The sequence below is a fragment of the Pleuronectes platessa genome, chromosome 7 (genome assembly GCF_947347685.1).
Source record: "Pleuronectes platessa chromosome 7, fPlePla1.1, whole genome shotgun sequence".
Classification (NCBI taxonomy): domain Eukaryota; kingdom Metazoa; phylum Chordata; class Actinopteri; order Pleuronectiformes; family Pleuronectidae; genus Pleuronectes; species Pleuronectes platessa.
Genome location: NC_070632.1, coordinates 24780257 through 24802272, shown reverse-complemented (window position 1 = coordinate 24802272; position 22016 = coordinate 24780257). Strand labels below are relative to the sequence as shown.

Genomic DNA, 22016 nt, shown 5'->3' with positions numbered 1-22016 from the left:
TTTTTTCTCTAACCAGGTTTTTATTGTATTCTCATGACCAGAAGAGGCAGGGCTTCATACCAAAGAGTCCTGTCATTTAGTTGCGTATATAGCTGTACTTATATTTGATGAAACACATTGATCATACCAGAAAGCTAACTTTGCAGCTCTTCTACAGACACACAGCAGAAACGTTGCCTGTGTGAACAACAGACAACCGCGACACGTAGTAGAACCGTGGCGCAGCTTTCACGCTTCGCTCAATTCAAGTCAATTCAACCGGGGTGACCCACACACTGAGTCTTGTTCTGTTAGAGGTTTCTTTCAGTTAATGAGGGAGGTTTTTTCTCTCCAGTCGCCAAAGTGCTGCTCATTATGGGAACTGTTGGGTTTCAATACAAATAATTATTATTATAAAGTTATTGTTAATATTACACCTTATTTTGAAAACCGGATGTTGTTGTGCGTGTTACCTCACGCTATCATCCTAAAGTCCTCCGCAGTTTGAGGATCGCTGTGGTTCAGGTAAGAGTTCACTGCAACTGTCGTCTTCTCATGGGGAACTAAGAAGAAGCTCAGAATAAGGTCGCTGAGCTTCGTCTGCGCTGTTCTAGCGTATTAACCATTAATATCGGGGCGGCTGGTCTGACCACGGGAAAGCGAATCACAGAGGAGCCACAGTCAACAACCACAGCTTCTGAGAGCACTGGTCTGTGGACGTCTGGGCGGTGTTTGAACAGTTCGTGGAAACACCGCCACTGAAGGAAGTGGGGACCAGTCTGTTGCAGTAGAACAGCTCGACAGTGTTTTGTCACTGTGTTGACACAGTAGCAGTTTATGCATGTGACTGATTCTGAGGACTTTGAGCTCAGACACTCAGATGTGTGCAGAGATTCAGACTTTATACATGAAGCCTATACGCTGCTTGGCCCCATTAGAATCCGTTCATATGACTCTACTGACCCGCAGCACATAGCCAGTGGCGGATTTAGTAATTTGGGGGCCCAAGGGGACACCTTTTTAAATCCTTATTTATCTAAGAAAGTCCTGCTTGTAACTTCTACCGCACTCAACAAAACATGTTAATAGTTTAACAAATGCACTCACTTATTTTCATAAACAGTATGATCTCTGTAAAATAAGAACCATATTGTCCATTCACATGGAAGATCTGTCATCTATTACCTTGGTTTTCAGCAGGATATCTGATTGATGTTGATGATGGGCGTCTGTCTTATATCTTGTTTTAATTAAGTGAGAAGATAACACACAAGACATTAGGAGATCAATTATGGAGTTAAAGAAATAATTACAAAAAAATTCAATTTTCCTGACTTTCGCTAGTTCATTATCATCTGTATGAACTGAACTTTGAACTAGTCTTTTTAAGTGTGAACTGGCTCAATGCCTCTTGTCAGTCTGTGTTTATGCCCTGAATCACGGAATAGTCCATTGTAGTGGGATGTGAGGGGGGTTGCTGCGACACTAGTGACTCAAAATTGTAGGCATTCTGGTGCCGTTTTGGCATATAGATTTTAAAAATGAAATGATTAATTAACAAAAAGTACAAATAATTATTTTAACCACAAGTTTATTAGGTTTTTTATGGGGCCCCTGGTAGTTCGGTACCCAAAGCAATAGCTGACCTTTGCCTAATGGTTAAGTCTGCCTCTGCACACTGCTGAGGAAGGAGAGCTGTTGCTGTTTTTGTTGTTGTTTCTCGATGACCAACACCCAAAATTAAGATGTATTAGGTTGTTTTCAAGTTTAACACATGAACAGAAGTGGATAATGAATACCAATGTCAATGTAATAATGGACCATAACCATGCACCCACACTCTTATTAAATCATGTCACTAACTAAACATGACACCCACACAGAAACCACTTGACACATACACACCCGCATGAATAGAATAACTTATGTTAACAACTTAAAGGACCAGTGTTTAAGAAGGACCAGTGTATACAATTTAGGTGAAAGGGATCTATCGGCACAATAGTGCGTGATGATTTAAATTCTACAAATATTTTTCATGTTTGAATGGGCCCTTTATAATTAAATACCTTACATTTACACTGGGAGCAGGTCCCCTCTATAGAAGCCACCTTTTTTTTTTAAAAGTCATTCAAACTGGACAAACCAAACAGTTTGGAGTTGTTATAACAACTGAAGGCTACCACTAGTTCTCTTTCATGTTTAGAAGGGGAGGGTGAAGTGAGGTGCATTCACCTGCAACATACAACTTCACCACTAGATGTCACTAAATTCTGCACACTGAACCTTTAACTTGTCACAAACACACACACACAGACAGAGTTTTCGAGCTGGGACCTCGCAATTGCATCAGTGATCAATTCCCTGGTGAAATACTCTATTATTTTACTATTATTATTTTTAGTCGGAACATACCACGTTGACTTTATCTTTAATGTGCTGTAATTCTTTTATTGTTTTCATGTTCATAGTTTGATTGAATTTGATACCTGTTTCTGCATTTGCTCAACTGCTTTTTGTACTGAGTTATATAAAATGTTGACTTGACTTAACTTTGACTTTGGAGAACAGGCAAATATAGTTATACTTTACTCATGTTTTGACCCATTTATCTGTGATTATTTTATCAGTCTGCTCAGTCTCACGATGGACAGGAAACAATGTTGCGTGAGTCTGTCTGTCCAGCCGTCCAGAGGACAAATGGATGAGAAGTTCATCGTCCTCATCCAGAATGCCCCACCTGGTTTCAAGCTGACTGTCCACGCTTTCCACCAGTGTGAAGATAGAATCAAATGGGAGGCGTTTGGTCACTACACTTCTGATGCCACTGGGACTGTAAACGGTACATGCTTCAAGACATAGACATGGAAAATTAATGAAAATTATGTTAAAGTGTCTGATGAAACATTTAATAAAATGCTGGAATTGCAAACATGAAAATTATAGTTTTTTTCTAACTCTTTACTTCCAGTTTCAGAGGATCTCAGTCTGGGTGGGACATATTCAGGGGTTGAACCAATGGGTCTACTGTGGAGCCTCATACCAGTTCCAGGCAGCAAACCTGGACTCAGGTACGCAACCAGGCCAGAACTACTTACATAATGCCAATCACAATCAGTTATTGGTATCAATGACTCTCCCATCATGTTTCAGGATGAGGAAGTTGAACGTCCAGACACCCATGGAGGTCACAATCTCAGTGTACCAGGGTCACCAGACTGAGGGGTTTGTGGATCTAGTGTCGCTGGCGTCTGTGTTGGTGGAGCGCTGGCACATGGCGCCTGGCATCCGCAGGATCCCAATTACAGAGGATGGACTATCTGCAACTCTTTTTCTGCCCCCAGGTAAGATAAGATTAGAGTCTGGTGGTGTGAGGGAGGTGTCTATGTAGCTAAGACTAGCATCACATGATGCAGTAGGGAACCAGTGTAATGAAAGGAGAAGAGGAGATTCAGCTAAAGGAGCTGGCAGCTGCAGTGATGATCGAGGAGAATTACAGTTCATCATACAGGGTCACCACTCAATCGTGCACTGTCTGATTTGACACCACCACAGCTTTCAATGGCAATAGACAGGTCCTACTTTCCCCTTAAGTAATGTGAGTTCAGTTTTACTAGGATGTTTGCCTCTACCTGAGTGTCAGCGGAAGTCCTCAGCATAACGCCGGGTTCACACCGGACGCGGAAGCGACTCCGCAGCGACGCCGAAGCGCAGCGCCAAGCCTTAAAAAACAGCTGGCTCCCATCCACGCCCATGTTAAACCTTTGTGCTGTTCACAGCGGACGCTGAAGCGCCGCGCCATGCCAAGGCTGCCTAGCGGCGTGAAGCGATCGTTTCGGCGTCGAGTCTATTTTTTTCGCTTGACGCGAACGTATTGCAACAGGAAACACACCGAAAAATTATTTTAAATGATATTGATGAAATATATTTATATGATATAAATTATCAAATATGCATCCCAATAGTTTGTATTCACCTTCTGTTGTCCTGGAGTTTTAATTTTACCACTTTTACCAATCACATTATTAAATCTCCCCCTCTGCCAATCCACTACAACCACACATGTCATATAGGTAAAAAGAGAGATAGAGAGGGGGGGGGGCGCCTACGTATTCTTCACATAGGCTTGAGTGGAGAATACGTCATTCACCCTCGACACCCGACATTGAACGGAGCAAACAGCGGAGAAGTTCGTCAACATGGATGACATTAAATTAATAATTGAGGTTGAGAAGTACAGTGAGCTGTATGATCCTCGGAACATTTTGTATAAAGACAACACTAAAAAGGACAAATGTTGACGCTGTTGCAGCTACTGTTGGAGAAACAAGTAAGTATCTGCTTTTATACTACTGGGTTTTCCATTTTTCCAAAATTATACCAAACAAATGACACATAGCTGGTGGTATATTTGTTAAAAATACGGCCTCAGTATCAACCCTGTGTTATCAAATTTACAGCGTTAAGAGAAGACTACAGGGCCCATAGAGCCCCCTCTTTTCTCCCTCCCCCACTGCCATTACCACTTTGTAAGGAAAAATGTAGTCACCTAAAAACTCACTTTCCAACTCTAGAAAAAAAGATTAATTGCCGTTTTTACTGTAGGCTGATAACAGCAAAAGTATGTGATCTTATAACATATGAAGCCATAAGTGAAACTACTTTCTTTAGAAATATGAAGTCATTCACTTAAAGTAATACTTCTGTGCAATGTTTATTCATAGTCTTCATATTAACCACATAATCTGTCTATCAGGTTATTTAAATGTCTGAATATGTCAGTACAAGACAATAAATAAATATATATATATATATGTATTTTGATGATTTGGGTAATCAAATAACACTGTTCCAGATTTGTGATGTGATGTCGGCAGTTATAGTTTTGGAGTAGGCATCAAAATCAACATGAGCACTCACATAAAGCATGTTATGGAATCGCATCATACTACTATAGGATTTATGTTTGCTTGTAGTTACTGTGCTAGTGCAAGTAAAACATTGGCATTTATTTAATAGCATAAACAATCCTACTCCTGGGCAGTACAGTTCTAGCAGCAAATATTATTATTTACCTCCTCCTTAATGAAAGGTCTGTTGGGTAATTATTGCAAAATAGATAATAACAATTTGAGGTTTTTCAAAAACTTTAATTGAAAGTCTACTTTATTGAGAGCAGACAATCAACAAAGAGGAAACAGTGCCAAATGAAAGTTCCATTTTCAAAGATTTTTGTTTAATAAAAAAAGGATTTATACAGAAGGCTTCCACATACAACGACTCAGGTCTTTCAGTCCATTGAAGCTTCAAATGGATTGTCAGATTACACCATGCGGTCCTGCCAGGGCACTCTTCATTCAGGGGAGTTGAAGAATGCACAGAGCTTCTCTCTGACATCATACGCTTCTCTGCTTCCTCTATTTCCCCCAATGTTCCTCGCATCCTGCAGGTGCTCCCCTTGTTCATCAGCCTCATCCAACCCTCTTTGGTTTTCTGATGGGTCCAGGAGGTAATTGTGTAAAATACACACAGCCATTATAACAGAGTCAACATTCTCTGGCTTCATGTTAATCCTGGTGTACAGCACCCTCCATCTCGCTGCCAAAATCCCGAAGGCGCACTCTACAACCATTCTGGCCCTGGACAGTCGTTAATTGAAAAGTATCCTCCATCTTGGAAGGTGCTTTCCTGGAAATGGCCTCATCAAATACTTTTTCAGTGGGAAAGCATCATCTCCCACCATGGTAAACAGAACCAAAGTTTGTTGGTCAGAGCCTGGCAGAGGACAGTCGGCAGGAACCTCCAGGGTTTTCGCTTCCATGCCCTTCCCTAGATCAGAATCTGAGTATACACCTTCATCACTAGATTTGCCATAATCCCCCACATGGACAGTAATGAATCTGTAGTCAGTATCTACAAGCGCTAACAAGGCTATAGATAATGTCTTTTTGTAGTTAAAAAAAAACTGCCAGACTTGTGTGGTGCTGTTATTTTGACATGCTTCCCTTCTAACCCTAACCCTAGGCAGTTCCACTTGCTCCAGAAAGTTGATGCTGTCTCTCTCCACGTCTGCTCTGTTGGCGTGGGGATCTTTGTTGCCATCATCCGCCTGTCTATAGCCCTGCAAGTCATGTGTACCAACTGGGATACAGTGCTCCTTCCCAGTCAATACTGGAATGTCAGGCTGGCAAAGGTTTCTCCTGTGGCAAGGAATCTGTGGAAATAAGGAAAAAAATTGCTAATTATACGCTGTGTTAATGACTCTGTTACAGTGGAAGATTGCAAGAGGAGGTGGAAGCAATTGCGGGACGCCTACGTAATTGCTTATGCCGGTGGGACAGCTTTTGAGGAAGATGAGGAGGAGGCAGGCCCATCAACACTGCCTTCAAGGCCGGCCACTCACACAGTCATATCCCGACCCTCCTCTCTGTACATCACAGAGGTTGAGCAGAGGACGGCTTCCATCCCACATCACCCCCGAGTGCAAGCCTTGACATCAGGGTCAGCCACTAACCCCAGTCAGCCTAGCAGAAGGGAGAAAAGGCGGGGATCTTCATCTGCCGTGTCTACTGAGCAGCAGCTTCTAGACATATTGACTGCAGATTATGTCCCTCTACCAACCCATGTACCAACTGATGGCGAGGAAATGTACTTTTTCGCCCTCAGCCTGGTCCCAAAGCTAAAACGACTGTCTGTTAGTACCCAGGCACGGGCTCAAATACACATACTCCAGTACCTCACAGACTTAGCTGAAAAAGAAGATCAACGCACCCAAAATCAGCTGTGTACATATTCATCAGCAACCCAGTATTTTCAGCAACACACTAGCCAGCCACAAACTTCCGCTTTTAAGGCCTATCCGTCTTTTCCACACAACCAACAAGTTCACACTCCACCCCCGACAACATACCAAGCTCATTCACAACCCCAAACAATACACCAACCCCAGCAAGGACAAGCCCATCCCCCAATGCCACAACAACAGCTTGAAGGTGTGAAAAGGCCCAGGTCCATGCTCGACCCCTCTTCTCCAACACCCTTCTCTCATTTTGACGGATAATAAAACAGAGTAAAAGGTCACCAATATATGTTTATATAACTGTAATGCTGCCTATTTTATATTTCTGTGTATTTATTTTGTTATTACAGCTTTGTATTTAATTCATATTTTAAGTTTGCTTCACTATGGTAATAACAGTGTCCTGATTTTGTGTTTTTTAGAATAAGTAATAAAAGTTACCTCAGTGTTACAGCAAGCCGTTGTTTTGTTTCGATGGCTTCTCGATAATTTGATGATTGCCTCGTAACATCTGGTCCTACCAAGGAAAGAAGAGGATCCATCTTCTCAGCTTCCATTCGGAAGTACATGATATGGCGATCTCTGACGAGGAGCAATTCAGCAACAAGATGATGAAAGACTAGCCTGGATGCCAGACGAACTTAGCCCCGGCCAAAACATTTTAGGTCGGGCGGTTCGGTCTGGAGTCGCTCCGTTGGGAAAAAATTATGCCCGACCGGGCCAATCAGATTGTCAGGGCGGGCTTTATACGATGATTGACAGATGATCAACGGTAACGTAATCATTCACGTCGTCAAAGTGCCCTTGGGTTGAATTCCTTTTCAACAAACTTGCCTGCCGCTGGCGAGCTGAGATGTGTAGATGCTGCCATTGAGTCTGTTTTAGAAGACATCGACAGCGCATTCATTTTGAAAGAGGAACACAGAACGTGGAGGCGACGCCAAAGCATCGCGCTAATCCCTATCGCCCCGGCGCTTGGCTGTTCACAACGGACACTGAAGCGACGCTGAACCGCCGGCCAGCGCTAATAATATCACCCGTTGATCCAGTAGATCGCTGCACGGCTTTGTGCCAGTCACACCGGAGGCTGAAGCACCACGCTGCGCCAAGGCTGCCTTGCGGTGCTTCAGCCTCCGGTGTGACCGGCACAAAGTTTTAACATGGGAGTGGATGGGAGCCAGCTGTTATTTAAGGCTTGGCGCTGCGCTGAAGCGTCCGGTGTGAACCCACATTCTTCTCTGCCATCGGATTCTTCGGGGCACGAGAAAAAGAGCAAGGGCTCTCCTCCTTTCTACAAATCGCACTAGGAAAGAAAACAAACACATTACTACGGTTGTAATATCTTTGCTATAAAGAAGTGGACATAAACAGGCTACAGTGCAGTGTATCAGTGAAGAGATACAACGTTTAACGTAAAAAGTAAAGTAAAGTACAAAGTTATTACTTACCCAAGACAAATATCAGCTGTATGTGTGATCACGGAGCAGAATCGGCAGGATGACCGGCGTGGGGAAATGTGTGAACAGCCGATGTGAACAGCCAAGCGCCAGCGCGCTAGGGATTAGCGCTTACGCTTCGCTTCGGCGTCGCTTCCGAGTCCGGTGGTGTGAAACCGGCGTAAGGGTACCTTTATTGAAGGAGAAGAGGAAGAGACCTAGGGATGAGCATTATGGACCTGCTGTTATCCGGATGCATGGTTCAGACAAATTCAAGTTAGGTTTTTTTTCAGGTTAAACAGAATGTTTTTCATCGCGGACCCCAGTGCAAAAAAGAACAGACCTTCACTGTTTTCAGAGATAAATTCCGAAGGATGTCCACTAAATAGGGTCCGGAAATTCCCACACCACTCCTACCATTAAAGCAAACCCTCACTAAGTCCCAAAAGCCTTTTTATGGTTGTATCCACTGCCTAACATCGATATTACATTGTGCGCTCCTGCTGAAATAAGGTGTTGTGATGTGTGGTTGGTGTAGATATGTCTTATATTGACATAAATTAAATCATCTCTGATTTTGTAGACAATATTTTGCATCCGTAAATATAGATAGATAGATAGATAGATAGATGGATACTTCGTTAATCCCGTGGGAAATTTAGATCATCCAGTAGCTTATACACTTAAACACCTCACTGACATACATACATAAATCACATACGGAGAACATATTTATATTTATATACAGGAATGGAATGCAATGATGTGAATGTGTCAGTGTCCAGGGGAAAGTGTTCTTGTGCTGCTGGAGTGGATAGTACAATAAAATATATATATAAAAACAACAACAAAAAAAATATATAAATACATAAGAATATATAGTGGTAAAGTCTGTGCATTGGGCTAGTATAGCCAGTAAAGGGTAGGACAGTGGGTTGGTATATAGGTCTTTGTTAATGTCTTATATGGTTTGTTAATGTTTGCAGGATATTTGTAGTTGTGACAGATGGCAGAACTGACATAATGTTTAACCATTCATACTGAAAGATGCAGACAAACCAAATGTTTGTCCAATGCCTTACGGGGAGCATCAAAGTTCAGCTTCAATAAGTAGTGTCTTACTTGCTGATACTATTGCTTTAATGAAATCAAAAGCCCTAAAAATACATACATCCAATTTAGGCCAGAGAAGTAAGAACCTCAGAAATCTATAAAGTAATTTTAATGTGAATTGACTCTTTTGGGTGTTTTGAATCATCTGAAGGACCTGGACCTTTCCCTGGTATCTTGGACCTGTGGGGGGGTGGAGGGAAGTTGGTGGAGTACCGCTCAGCGCTGTTGGCCTGCCATGGCTTTGCCTCCCTTGCTCTTGACTACCTGACAAATAAAGTCACCATTGAAACTGGGAATTTCGTGGACAACAAGTACTTTGAGGTAAACCTGAGTGTCTGCGTGTCCAAAAATACCATTTACCCACTAATTGCACAAATGTCTCGGTCATTCTCTCTGTCTGTCTCTGTATGTTGAACACAAATCTTGTGAATCATTCATCTCATCAGCTTCACACTTGGTATGTGCGGCGAAAATGTCTGAAGGGGACTACTGCATTTTGGGAACCACTGCAGTAGGGTACTTACCTTATTCTGACGACACTTGTAAGTGTGGTTTTAACGGCGGGTACGTTGATGGGCGTGTTCGTAAATTAGCTCTGAGAGCGCCGGAGCGTCCACGTGACTGCGTCATGTCCAATCGTGCATGCGTATTGCGATCTACCCACACTACCTTTGCGATCGACCAGTTGATCGCGATTGACTTATAGGGCACTCCTGTTCTACGTCTTTGGACTTCTTTGTTCGCCTCGTAAGGTGATTAGAACACCTTAGGCCAACGTTCTGTGATCGAATTTGTGGTCGTATCATGAGATCTGAGGCTGTGTGATCACTCGGGTGAAGAGAGGAGCAAAGGAATTAAGAAATCACCAACTGGTGGTGAATTGTATCAGATCACAGGGAAGGCTGCAAGACACACCTGGAAAACTTAAAGGAATAGATCACCCAAAAATGAAAATTCACTCATTATCTACTCACCCCTATGCCGACGGAGGGGTGGGTGAAGTGTATGAAGAAACAAAACACTCCTGGAGTTTCAGGGGTAAACCGTGTAGCAGCCGAATCCAATACAACTGAAGATATTATGGACTTATCTTCCAATTACACCATGTTTTAAAACCTAAATGTCCATTGATGTCCGTTCAAACACTTCACCCACCCCTCCATTGGCATAGGGGTGTTGTTACGGTGCATCAGCAACATCTGACAAAGGCCACTGTCAGTCGGGACTTCAACTCCCACCTCCGGAAGACTTGTTTATGCATCCCAAAGGAGGTATCATAGTGGGCATGCTCAGGCCCTCCATCCAGATTATTGGTGTTGTCAAGGTGGCTACCCAATAACCTGCTAGTGGACATCAGCGGGGAAGGCCCTCCTGTATCAGCCAAGACCACAGAAGCAGCGGCTTGGGTGTGGGATGATTGGGAGGAGTTCAGGGAGGCCATGGAGAAGGACTTTTGGTTGGCCTCAAGGAATTTCTGGCAAAGCAGCTAAGGAAGGGAAAGCAGTGCAGATTCTGAAAACTGTTTTGGGGCATTATTTGAAAAGGTTTAAAGGCTCCAATGTTCAATGTACGCATTCGTTTCTTCATTCTATTCATTACCCTCAAAGCGGTGAACCATGCACTCTGTATACATTCACAAAAAAACCTAACCCACTAGAGCAGGGGTCTTCACGGTTTTTCAGGCCAAGGACCCCCAAACTGGTAGAGAGATGGAGCATATGTGTACTTGTATAAAATTGTGTTTTATATTAAACCAGGACTAGTGGCATGTATAAACATAGCTAACATAGCTAACCTGTTCTTGGGCTATTAAAATATTACACAGGTTCATATATTCATGTTTTTAATTTAAACATGTGCAAGGTGGCCATGCCACTGCCCTTTATAAACATACATCTTGCATACAACTCTGAGCCATTAAAGTAATTCACAGATTCATGTTTTTATTTTAAACATACATGCAGAAGAGACAGTGAATCCTCAAGCCATCTGTGGATGGCACACATACTCCCACATTAGTGAGATGTCGGACCCTGATGGGTAGCACACAACTTATCTAATCTTGGACGGATGGAGGTTGTCAGGCAGAGGGTCATATCAGCCTCACAATATGTTGAAAAAAAAATTAAAAATCATATACTAAAAAAAAGAAAATCGAATCAACCAAACATTTCACGACCCCCCTGCAGTACCTCCGCGGACCCCCTGCACTAGAGGACAGAGAAGACTGAAAAAGCATAATAGGTCCCCTTTAACAGCATTCAGAAAATAATTCATATTGAACAATAAGATCACACTCATCAACATGCTAATTTGCTATCCATGTGAATGTTTGCTCAAATGCACACAGATTTCATAATTTTATGCAGGTCAGCTACATTATTTTCTGAAATAAGAATTATTCTTATAAGAGGTCCAATTTTTCAATCCTAGGTTCCTCCCATATTAGTGCCCTGTTAACTTAGGGTGCCACCTTTCCTTTCATTATGATAGTACTGAATAGGTCAGAATGACAAAAAATTTTGCATGGTGCTTTTATTCTGATCATTAAAATCTGAGAATGATTGCTTAATGTCAGTGCGTAAAGTATTGCATAAAGTCCTAACTGTTAACTATGTTAACTGCCTGGCTTCATCAGTCGAACTTTTTCGATTTTAATTTGTTCATCCGCCCTCCTAAATTCTGTGTTATGAATATGTGCTATGAGTTATAAGAACCCATGCTAATTTTACAACTGTGCTTTACTGCTGCAGGCGGCCTACAATGTCCTGCAGCAGCATCCTCAGGTCCTTGGCAGCAGGATCGCCATGGTGGGACTTTCCTTAGGCTGTGCTATCACCTTCAAAATGGCTATTTATTCTGAAGTTTTTAAGGTAAGACAAGTATTGTTCCCCACAGAAGTAGATTTTATATTTGACAGAAGACTGCTCAAGACTTTCCGCGGCCTGCCTGCTTGCATGCTAGGATGGAGGATGGTAAAAAACTGGTAAAATACATGCTTGACGGTTGACTGTCAGCAGCCTCAGAATATCCCCGACTATGACAGACAAGTCAATTTGTTTGTGTGAGAGAGAGAGAGAGCAAAGAGTTCTACACATCACTTGACAATGAAGCAACGATGCAAATCACTTAGAGATGTTAAGGTTATTATGAGAACATTCAGATCACTGTCAAACTAAGGCAAGATAAATAAGACTATGGTGTAAAAATTCTTTTGGGTCATTGTGAAACTGTCGTGTGTTAGTGTAGCAAAGTACATGTACTTGCCTCATTATAACACTCATAACATGTATGACCAGCAAACATTTCCCATTGGGCTAATGGTAAAAGATTGGATTTTTGGTGTTAGCGTAATAGTGTAGATACAAATGTCCGTGGAAGTTTGATTGAGCCATAATGAACTTTTATAGCTAGGATGAGCTAACCGGTCCCATTAAATATTGGAACAGATCTAGAAGACTGGGTGTGGCAGTTGACCATGCCACGGGGCCCTCGTCACAGCAGCCTGAGACAAACTATTCAGGTTTTTTCCAACTTTTATTAAAACCAAAACAAACACGTGAACAAACACAACTAAACTGACCCAAAGGGACTAGCTTTGCAGCTCAGTGTCTCTGAGTGTCCGAGTGTTCTCTGAGTGTTTCCCAGTTCTCTGTGAGGCAGCCCAGTTGCTGCCTTTTAAGCGTGCAGATCGATCATTAACAGCTCTCACTGGTGCTGATTGATCCTCTGTGGTGCCGGTGAAGGTGCTCTTCCAGCCCCCTCACCTCCACATTGGGCGATCTCAGAAATAGATATTTTTCTCTATCTTTAGCATAGCAAGATTAGGCTCTTCAGTGTCACTTATTGAAACTTGTTCTCAAAAGACTTCTGCCAACGTTTTCTTTCTTAGCTGATGCTATGTAAATATTTACAAACACATATTTATATACATGTATAAATAATATGAATTGTGTCTGTGTGTCTCCCAGCTCAGTTGTGCGGTGTGTATCAGTGGGAGTCATGTGCAGCCAGTTGCTGGATCTTTGGAGCACATTATGGATTATTTTAAGGAGTAAGTTGTTGTCTGTGACTTGAAGGTTTCTGTTCAAAAATTCCTCAATTACAGCCTCCCCAAACAAACAATGCTCCATCAGGAGACTGGCATCATATTCGGAAAAATGGCAAGGCCTTAGAAGAGTCATCTACTGCATCTAGTTTTTATTTTCTTACCAAGTATTAACCATATTCAAAAAGCGATCAAGAATTAAAAAGGGTTGGTGATCTCAGCCAAAGGTAACCAAAGTTTGATAAGTTACTGAGCCAGCCACGCAACTGGCGATCGCACCCAGTTCATCCCCCTAAATTACCAAAGGAAAAGCCAAACTGTTAGGAAAAGGAAAACGATAACTGGATTACTGAAGACCTCCACCAATTGTGTCCTTATCTATTAAATCAAATTCAATATCGCGATGATTATATGATGCGATAAATAAACAAATGCTGAGGTATACAGTGTTAAAGTCTGTCTGCTTTGGTTTCACAGCTAACATAGACCTCATTCAATGTGTGTTTCTGTGTTTGAGTGAGACAGAGAGAAAGAGCAATCGGGACGGCTGATGTATGCTTGCTGAGGAAGGATTTAACTACTTCTGTTGTGTCTTCATCAAATTTAAAGATTTTAACAGAGTCACAATGTTAAATGCAGTCGTTTGTGTACAGTGATTACAGGAGCGGTGATTGAACGCAACTCTGACGGAGGCCACCATGTTTTTTTACTGTAGCCCAGACTGGACAAACTAAAGGTTCTCATTCATGTTTGTAAGGGGGATTCAGCTACAAAATGCAACTTCACCACTAGATGTCACTAAATTCCACACACTCAACCATTAAGAGACCTGCTGAAGAAATCAGTGAAGTGAGTTCATCTGCATTTTGGTGTGACAGAGGATACAAAGTCAGAGCAGCAGGCTACATTCATACTCCTCTATGACAAAGGGGGGAGTATGAATTGGGAGCGATCCTCTTCTGTCTGTGATTAAGCTCCAGACCAAAGAAAAATTGTGAGGATAAAGGAATAAAGCAATCAACATTTAGCTGTCCAACAACAAAATACAAACACTGTGTAAATTCATTAATAATAATTCAATAAATAAATAAATAAAAGACCTTTTGAAAAGGTATCTTAAAATAATGTTCTGAATTACCCCTGTTCTTCTTTTTTCTTAGTATATAACTACGTAACACATATAAACAATCTTAATAACAAATATGTATATAACTGAGCAGCTTTAACTTTCCTCTTTGTTCCCAACAATTGTTCAGTAATAGAATGAACTCTACCTGGTGCTTCCAGGACTTACCACCGTAAAGAATATGCGCAGGTTAAATTAACACTACCGTAATCGTGAGTAAAGGTGCACAATTTAAATAATATAATAACAGCTCTGGGTCTGTATAAAACGGCTTCTGTGTCCTTTCCAGACTGTGGTCTACATATAGGTGACCTATGCTAGATGATAGTGAGTGTTTTTTTTCATCTTGCAAATATCAAAAATCGGATTACCTGTTCTGATATTTCTCCAAGTTGTTTTCCTTCAACAGAACCTTATTAAAATGTCAATAAGCATTGCCAGGTTTTAAGTTTTATAAAAAGAGAAGCTGCGACAAGTGAGTGATCAGAAAAGCCAAGAGTGCTGATAGAGGAAATTATGTTTAAAACAGTTAAACAATCACGTCTGGCAATAGAATGTGTCCAAGTGTGTTGTCTCTCCACACAACTCCTGAGCCTCCATTAGGTGCAGCAGGCGAGTGGCGGAGGTGCGAGTTTCTGCATGGCTCCTGTCTGACCTGCTGTTCTTTGTACAATTAAAATCCCCAACATTAAATATATAATTTTCAATTGTTTCATTAAAACATCTAAAAAACAAATCTCTCTTTGGGGTCCAATCAGAAACGCTTGGAAGACTCGTTTCAGTGAGGAGAACGAGACGATTGTGCGAGACCTGCTGCTGCCCATTACCACCGACACCTCATTCAAAGCAGATGTGAGTACCAGCAGTGTCTATGTCTGGTTCCCTTGATGTTGAGTTTTGTAATTGTGTTTTTCATGTCAAAAATAATAAAACAAAAAGTACATGTTCATTGGCAGTGGCAGTCAGCTGCAGTTGCAGTTAACAAGTTTGCTTTATGGTCTTTCCCTCATGGAGTCATTTGTTTCAACCAACCCCTGAAAAGCAAAGTACTTCTGGATAAATTGAAATAGTAGATTACAAGATAATCTACTACAAGATAATCTACTACACTTACTAATTTAGTGAAAGTATGGAGCTGGAGGAGGTGGCCTGGAGCGTCTCCGTTTGGTTTGACGCAGTCGGAGCAGCGCACAGCACGAATGATGGAGACACAGAGGAGCAGTAAATTACTGACCGCATTGCTAAAGACTGTAAAAAGATAAATTGTCAAAGCCCAAACATGTAAAGAAGAGCCACATTAACACTGTCAGTGGACTTAGTGGAGCTGTGTATGGCTCCCTGGTGTCTGCCGCGGACTTGGTGACGCTGTGACCGGGCTGCATGTGCACCGCCTCCCGGCTGTGGAGCTGTGTGTGGTTTATAGCCAGGGACTGTTCAGTTAAATGTTTCACCAGGTGATGTGAAGCAGCAACAAGTGAAGGAATCTCAAATTCAATACTTGCTACTGTTTGTCTCTGAGCAGGTGGGACGACTCCAGTGTCCTCTGTTGCTGGTGGTAGGTGAGGATGATCAAAACTGGCCAGCCTACGAGTCTGCGATGGACGTGAGTTTACTACATTTCCTGTGTGAATAAATTATGTGAGATTAAAGGACTGTAGTCAGGTTAGAAAGCAGGATGGAAGAAGGTGGATAACTATTTTCAGGGATATACATATGGACGCTATTCCAGCACGGTACAAACCAACCTGTGCTTCGGTCCTGATCCTGAAGCAGCAGCGTTGCTAACACATTTAACATACCAAAATCAAACCTATTTCGCTACTTTCAGATAAGAAAGCTCTTACAAAAACAATTTCCAGAATGAACAGTTTTTAAGTGGCCGGGGAGCAGATTTGTGGTTGAAACTGTCAGACAGGAAGTGGGAGACTGTGCTGGGACTAGTCCATACCTCCTAAATATGTGCTAAGCACAGCCTTATACAATGTAAGATCTTACTGTTTTACAAATATATTTCCAGGCACATGTGATATGACAACCATTGTGGACAATCACCTGCAGGCTTGCTCCATATGTTTTGGACTTATCACCATCTATCAGATCATTTAATCATGTTTTATTGCCTTTTTATTTGTCTGTATTTATATAATTATTCTTTTTCTATTTAGCAGGAAAGGGTTAGGGTGTACACAAACAATGCCATGTTGTAAACGTCAATAAAATATTTTCTAAAAAAGAAACCGCTAATTTATCAATTAAATTTAAGGATTGCCCATTGATAAATAAAATCAAATGCATCCTGAAGCCCTCTTACAAATATGAGATTTGTACTTCCAGATCAAGGAGATGATGGAGGGAGCAGGGAACAGCCACCTGCTGACTGTCCTGTCTTACCCGAACACTGGTCACCTTATTGAACCTCCATTCACGCCGCACACCAGAGCCAGCAACTTTATGTCAGCCGCCTCACATAAGTGTGGGTACACTTTCAGACTGACAAACTGTTGATGATAAAAGATATCAACTGGGGTTTTAAGAGTTGCCTTTTGTCTTTACAGCAACATACTTGTGGGGCGGAGAGAAGGTGGCCCACTCTCATGCTCAGGAAGACGCCTGGAGGAAGATGCTGCTCTTTCTGAGGGAGAATCTGTATGCTGGCAGAAACCCTGTTCTCACCTCTTTTTCCCACCTTTGATGAAGTTGATAACTAGAGGAAATGGAGTTGCAACGTGAGAGAAATTATTTCAGTCTTACGTTATGGATGTTAAAATCCCTTTAATTGTTACCCTAAGACAATTTTATATGTCTCACAGGTGAAGCACATTCATGGCGCAGATTGGCATGAAACCTTCTTGACTGAATCATCAGTACAAAAGATGAATAACCTTTAGAAAAAACACTCATCAAGCACATTGTCAGGAATACTGATACAGCTGCTTTACCCCTTGTAGACGAATGTCGCAAATTCGCCTCAAACCCCATTCCGGTCTTAATGCCGCCGAGGTGAGGTGATGGGACAGCAATGATTGTACAGAAACATATGTTGTTATTCAATTCAATCAAAAGCAGCATCAATATAATAATCTACATACCAGACACTGGAAAATGTGTTAAATTAAGGTTAGCCTCATACCTAAATTTATATCTATTGTATATGCTATATTGAAAATAACAAATTCCACTTAATTTAGCATCTGTATGACAGCCAAAAACACAAATAATATATTTTTTAAATATAATTGGAAATTAATTCATTCATTAATAAGGGGTTAATCATGCAGTTATCTCATCAGCCAGACAGCAGCCTGATGCGTAAAATCATTCACCTAGAGGTCAGATATCTTTACTTAATGTTCACATCATCACATTGTTAATTCATATGTGTTAAAACCAAAGCACATGTTGATTTGCATAGCACACTCAGACATAATCAAGTGAAACGTATGTTCATTGATAACATGAGCGCCATGTCGTGTGAAAGATGCACCACAACACTGGTAGCTGCAATTTTACCATCTTCACATAACATCTGAGAAAGTAAAAGTCATTGGCTGCTCGCCAAAAAGTTTGTTTCGTCCGATGTCTGAACACATCCTGATCTCATTGTCAAGATGGCTGGCCACGGGGGAGTAATGGGCTTAAAGCTTCATTTGTCTGTTATGATTTACCAATGTATGTTTTTCCTGCTTCCGAAGTTTCTGATAATTTCATTTAAGAAATGTCACAGCTTTTGGTTGATAAATAACTACAGAATACATTTGCTGTAGAGATCCGTTTAGGAAACTGTCATCCATCCTATTTTAAATGTTATCTGACTGACATACTGCACAGTAATTACATTAATTAAATGATAAAATAACCACTGCAAGTCTCAACAGCATCTTACTTATTCCTTTAAACCTGCACTAACTATTTGTTCTTCACCTGCCAGAACCCTCATCTCCCCAACACATCTTTGCTTTATTATTCTTTTGTCATCATTGCTGTACAATTTGTGGGAGTTTATTTTTCTTTTAAAAAATAAGAGCAAAAAGATGTGACTTTCATTTTGGTTAATCAAATACTGTACTAAATACTCAGAGATGACAAGGGAATCTACATGCTAGTCCATGATGCACACAAGTAGACCTGCTGGAAGCAACATGTTTGATTTGGGACCCGTGAAAAGTGTGTAGTGTGTTAATTTATGTCCTTCTGCCGGGTTTACCCAGTCACCGTGTGTATGTGGGTCCTAGATGGGTTATGCTTGAGCTACATGGGTACAAAGAAGGTGTGGGTCCAAGCGGGGCACCTCCATGACCTACCTGGGTCAACCAGGTAGGTCACACATTAACAAACCCTTCCTGGGAAAGAAATATTTCAACAAATGTCTGCCTTCTGACTTTACGTTTGCTTTCCTGACATATTGAAAATCACTTCTCAAGCAGTCAGTCACTCCCTCTGATTGCGTGCGGCCAGGACTAAACAATTAATTTGTGGTTGAGACAGGTTGGAAGCCTCCACTATTTGGATAAGAATTTCAGTCATTTTCATTAAGTACTTACAAATTAAATGAATACTATAAATTATTATAATTCTTTTTTCATGCCTTCGAGGTAGTAGTTCCGCCTTTGTGGAACGCTCTTCCTTTGGACATACATTGAGCTGTCTCTGTTGCTGCCTTTAAAAAGCAGTTTAAGACTCATCTTTTCAAACTTGGATTGTGTCACCTCTATAGTGCTTGTGATTTAGTTTTGTTTTGGCTCAATCATTATTTTTAACAGTTCTCTTTCTTTCGTACAGCACTTTGTGACAATGTTCTGTGAAAGGTGACATGTTAATGTTAATGCTTAATGCGTTTATACCTCAAATTGATATGAAGTAGTGTTTGTGTTCTACATTTTGGATCAATATTTGATGTTTACAATTTCAGTTTTTCAGGAGTTACGTCAATTGGTATCTGGTAGAGGTGTGCAGGAGGACCCAAAAATGCAGAAGCCAGTAAAATAACAAAAAGTGTCCTTTAAGTAGGGCAAAAGAAATAACACTACAAAAGAAAGAAATACAAACGCATGACAAGATTCTAAAATAAAATAAAATAAAAAACTTGCATGCAAGAAACAAAAGGGGAACATCTGAACATAAACCTAAACACAAGGAAACACAGGTAAAAGTCAATAAACCAAAAACAATCAAAAACAGCCAACAAAACTACCAAAACTCTTCTTCTCAGAGTTTAGAGTCATGCCAACTGGATCATTTGGAATCTACTATTATTAATGTTTTTTATGGCCTGATAACAAGCCTGTTTCCATCCCTGGTTTGTAAAGTGCATCAAGATTCTCTATTCAGGCCATTCTTTTATCATTGAAGGATTCTCTATGTGCCCATAGCAATTTCCTATAATTGATTATTATATCACTTCGCTAAGTGTCACATCTTCTGCCTTTAACCCTCAACAAGAGTAAGGAAAAACGAAAAAAAATAAACAGGGCAAAACATAGAAATCTCAGATAGAGCCGCATGGGAGGGATCCCTCTTCCCGGACGGACAGAAGTGCAATAGATGCCGCATGTAATATGTATATTGTCAGGCAACCTGGTAGATTTTAGGTCTACCACCATGATCGGGGTGCCACCATAATCCACAATCCATCGTCATGATCCACTGTCTGCCACTAATGGGATCCATCATCGTGGTCCATGATCGCTGCAAACACAATGCAGGATTATATATACGATCAGTTGAGGTCGGGATCCGGAAGAGGGGAAGGGATTTAAAGTTGGACAGCTGTTGGACATTTAAGAACACCCACAATCAGCTGATCAATATACAGAAGGTCCAATACAAGCTCTGAGCAATGATTGTGATGCATTCTATAATTTTATGACATTTACTTCCTGTCTGTCAAAGACTTGACGTTACTGCTGTTGTTCAAAAATAACTATATTGTTTAATAAAACATGAATACATTTCCAATTGAGTGCTCTAGGCTATGGGAAACAGGGGTGATTTATTCATCTTTAAAATTATATTTAAATTATATATATACATTTATATTATTTTCAAATTGATCTATTCCAAATGTTCTGTCCAGTTGAAAATGACGTAACGCACTTTCTGTAACCTAACGTGTACTTGTTTTCTCCATCTGCATGCCGGAGTGTCCTTCGCATCGAGACTAGAAAAGCGCTATATAAAAACAAAACCATTTACCATTCATCCTGAGGAATATCATGAAAGTTAGAAACACCCTGTCTCGAGAGGATGCTGAGAAAATAGTCCAAGCATTACCTCAAGACTTGATCATTTGAATTCTTTATAATCAGCTGACAGTAAGGAGAGTGTGCAGGGACCGTCTACAAAGTGCACTGACGAAAACATAAATTGCAAAAACTTTCAATATGCATAGGATCATCATAATAAATAAAAAAGATTGCCTCCTCTGCGTCACTCTTCAATCTTTTTGGGGGAAAAGTGCTCTTGTATGATTTACTTTTAAAAGTTGGTATAAAATAATGTATTCTTCCGCTCTGTGTCACCAAAGTTATATCATATGTAACCGAGTTTAAAAAACGGAATCTCTTTACAGCTGAAACAATGTCACGTTACTTTTTCCACTACTGAATGTCGTGGAGGTATTTGATGAAGCAGCCTGTAATACCTGTGTTTGTCCGCTGGGAGGCATCCAGCCTCCATGTCTGCTGTCTGACCCCAGGAGCTCCTTTCTCAATCGGGCTGCACGATGACGCTCATTAACTTCATGTTAGTGCACGAGTCGCACACGCGTTCATCCTGTCTGCAGCTGGAACGCACTTTCTTACGCGCTCCATCAGCACCAGCACCACGTGCAGGCTCTGGTCAGACCTGAGACCACTTCGGTAACTGGGGAGTTGGATGAGACCCTCAGGGTGGGAACTTAGCTGGTGCAAAGGAACCTGGAAGCCTCCCGTGTTTCTTGTGACGCACTCCGGAGACCTGCGACCGGCGCGTGCGACTCCAGTCCTCCAGAACCAAGCGACCCTGGTGTGGGTCTGTTCCAGCAGAGGGATCTGAGTTGGCTACTGTCTATGGGCGGGGGTGGGGGGGAAGAGTGGGACCTGGATTCCAAACCGTTATTCGAACCAAAACCCCGCAGGTGATCCGGAGCGTCAGAAACCTGCCGCTCACAGGAATGTATAACTTCTCTGTGATGACAAGAGGCTGCGCTGCTCTGTAACTGCAGGGGCAGAGAGATAAAGTGGATTCTAGGATTAAATGACTGAAATTTGGTGCAAGGATGCTGATGCGGAGCCAGATCGAATCCCCGTGGACACATTTGGTTGAGATGCTGTGGTGATGTGACAAACAGCTGGAGTCGGACAACATCTGTGTGACCTGTGACACTGAGAGTGAACAGCTGCTCCTGCTGCGGAGAGAAAGGTACCTGAACACATCACAATCTGTGCAACTGCGGAACGTGTCAAGTATTAAGTTTCGTTTGGAGGTCTGAGTGCAGGTATCGACCATTTAAAGTACAACAACCTGTTAGATTATAAT

General features: G+C 41.5%; 2 protein-coding genes across 4 annotated transcripts in view; both read left to right on the top strand.

The window, feature by feature from the left end:
• The first annotated feature begins 425 nt into the window (after nt 1-425).
• On the top strand, nt 426-18362 carry LOC128444850 (peroxisomal succinyl-coenzyme A thioesterase). Of its 3 annotated transcripts, XM_053427514.1 has the most exons (12): nt 426-504; nt 2610-2821; nt 2951-3050; nt 3133-3323; nt 9479-9648; nt 12081-12200; nt 13299-13381; nt 15260-15353; nt 16024-16104; nt 16836-16974; nt 17057-17227; nt 17312-18362. In XM_053427514.1, exons 2-11 carry the CDS (start codon nt 2626-2628, stop codon nt 17191-17193), a joined length of 1311 nt encoding a protein of 436 aa, XP_053283489.1. In that variant the 5' UTR covers nt 426-504; nt 2610-2625; the 3' UTR covers nt 17194-17227; nt 17312-18362. The 3 variants fall into 3 exon arrangements, with proteins under 3 accessions (XP_053283489.1, XP_053283488.1, XP_053283490.1); XM_053427513.1 differs by having other exon boundaries at nt 17057-18362; XM_053427515.1 differs by lacking the exons at nt 9479-9648; nt 12081-12200; nt 13299-13381; ... (3 more) ...; nt 17057-17227; nt 17312-18362 and adding an exon at nt 6252-7229.
• A 3214-nt stretch (nt 18363-21576) lies between these two features.
• The window catches only part of grm8b (glutamate receptor, metabotropic 8b), a 132417-nt gene continuing 131977 nt past the window's right edge, over nt 21577-22016 (top strand). Inside the window, exon 1 of the mRNA XM_053427908.1 lies at nt 21577-21899. The gene's annotated coding sequence lies outside the window, so the exon portion shown is untranslated. The remainder of the gene's footprint in view (nt 21900-22016) is intronic.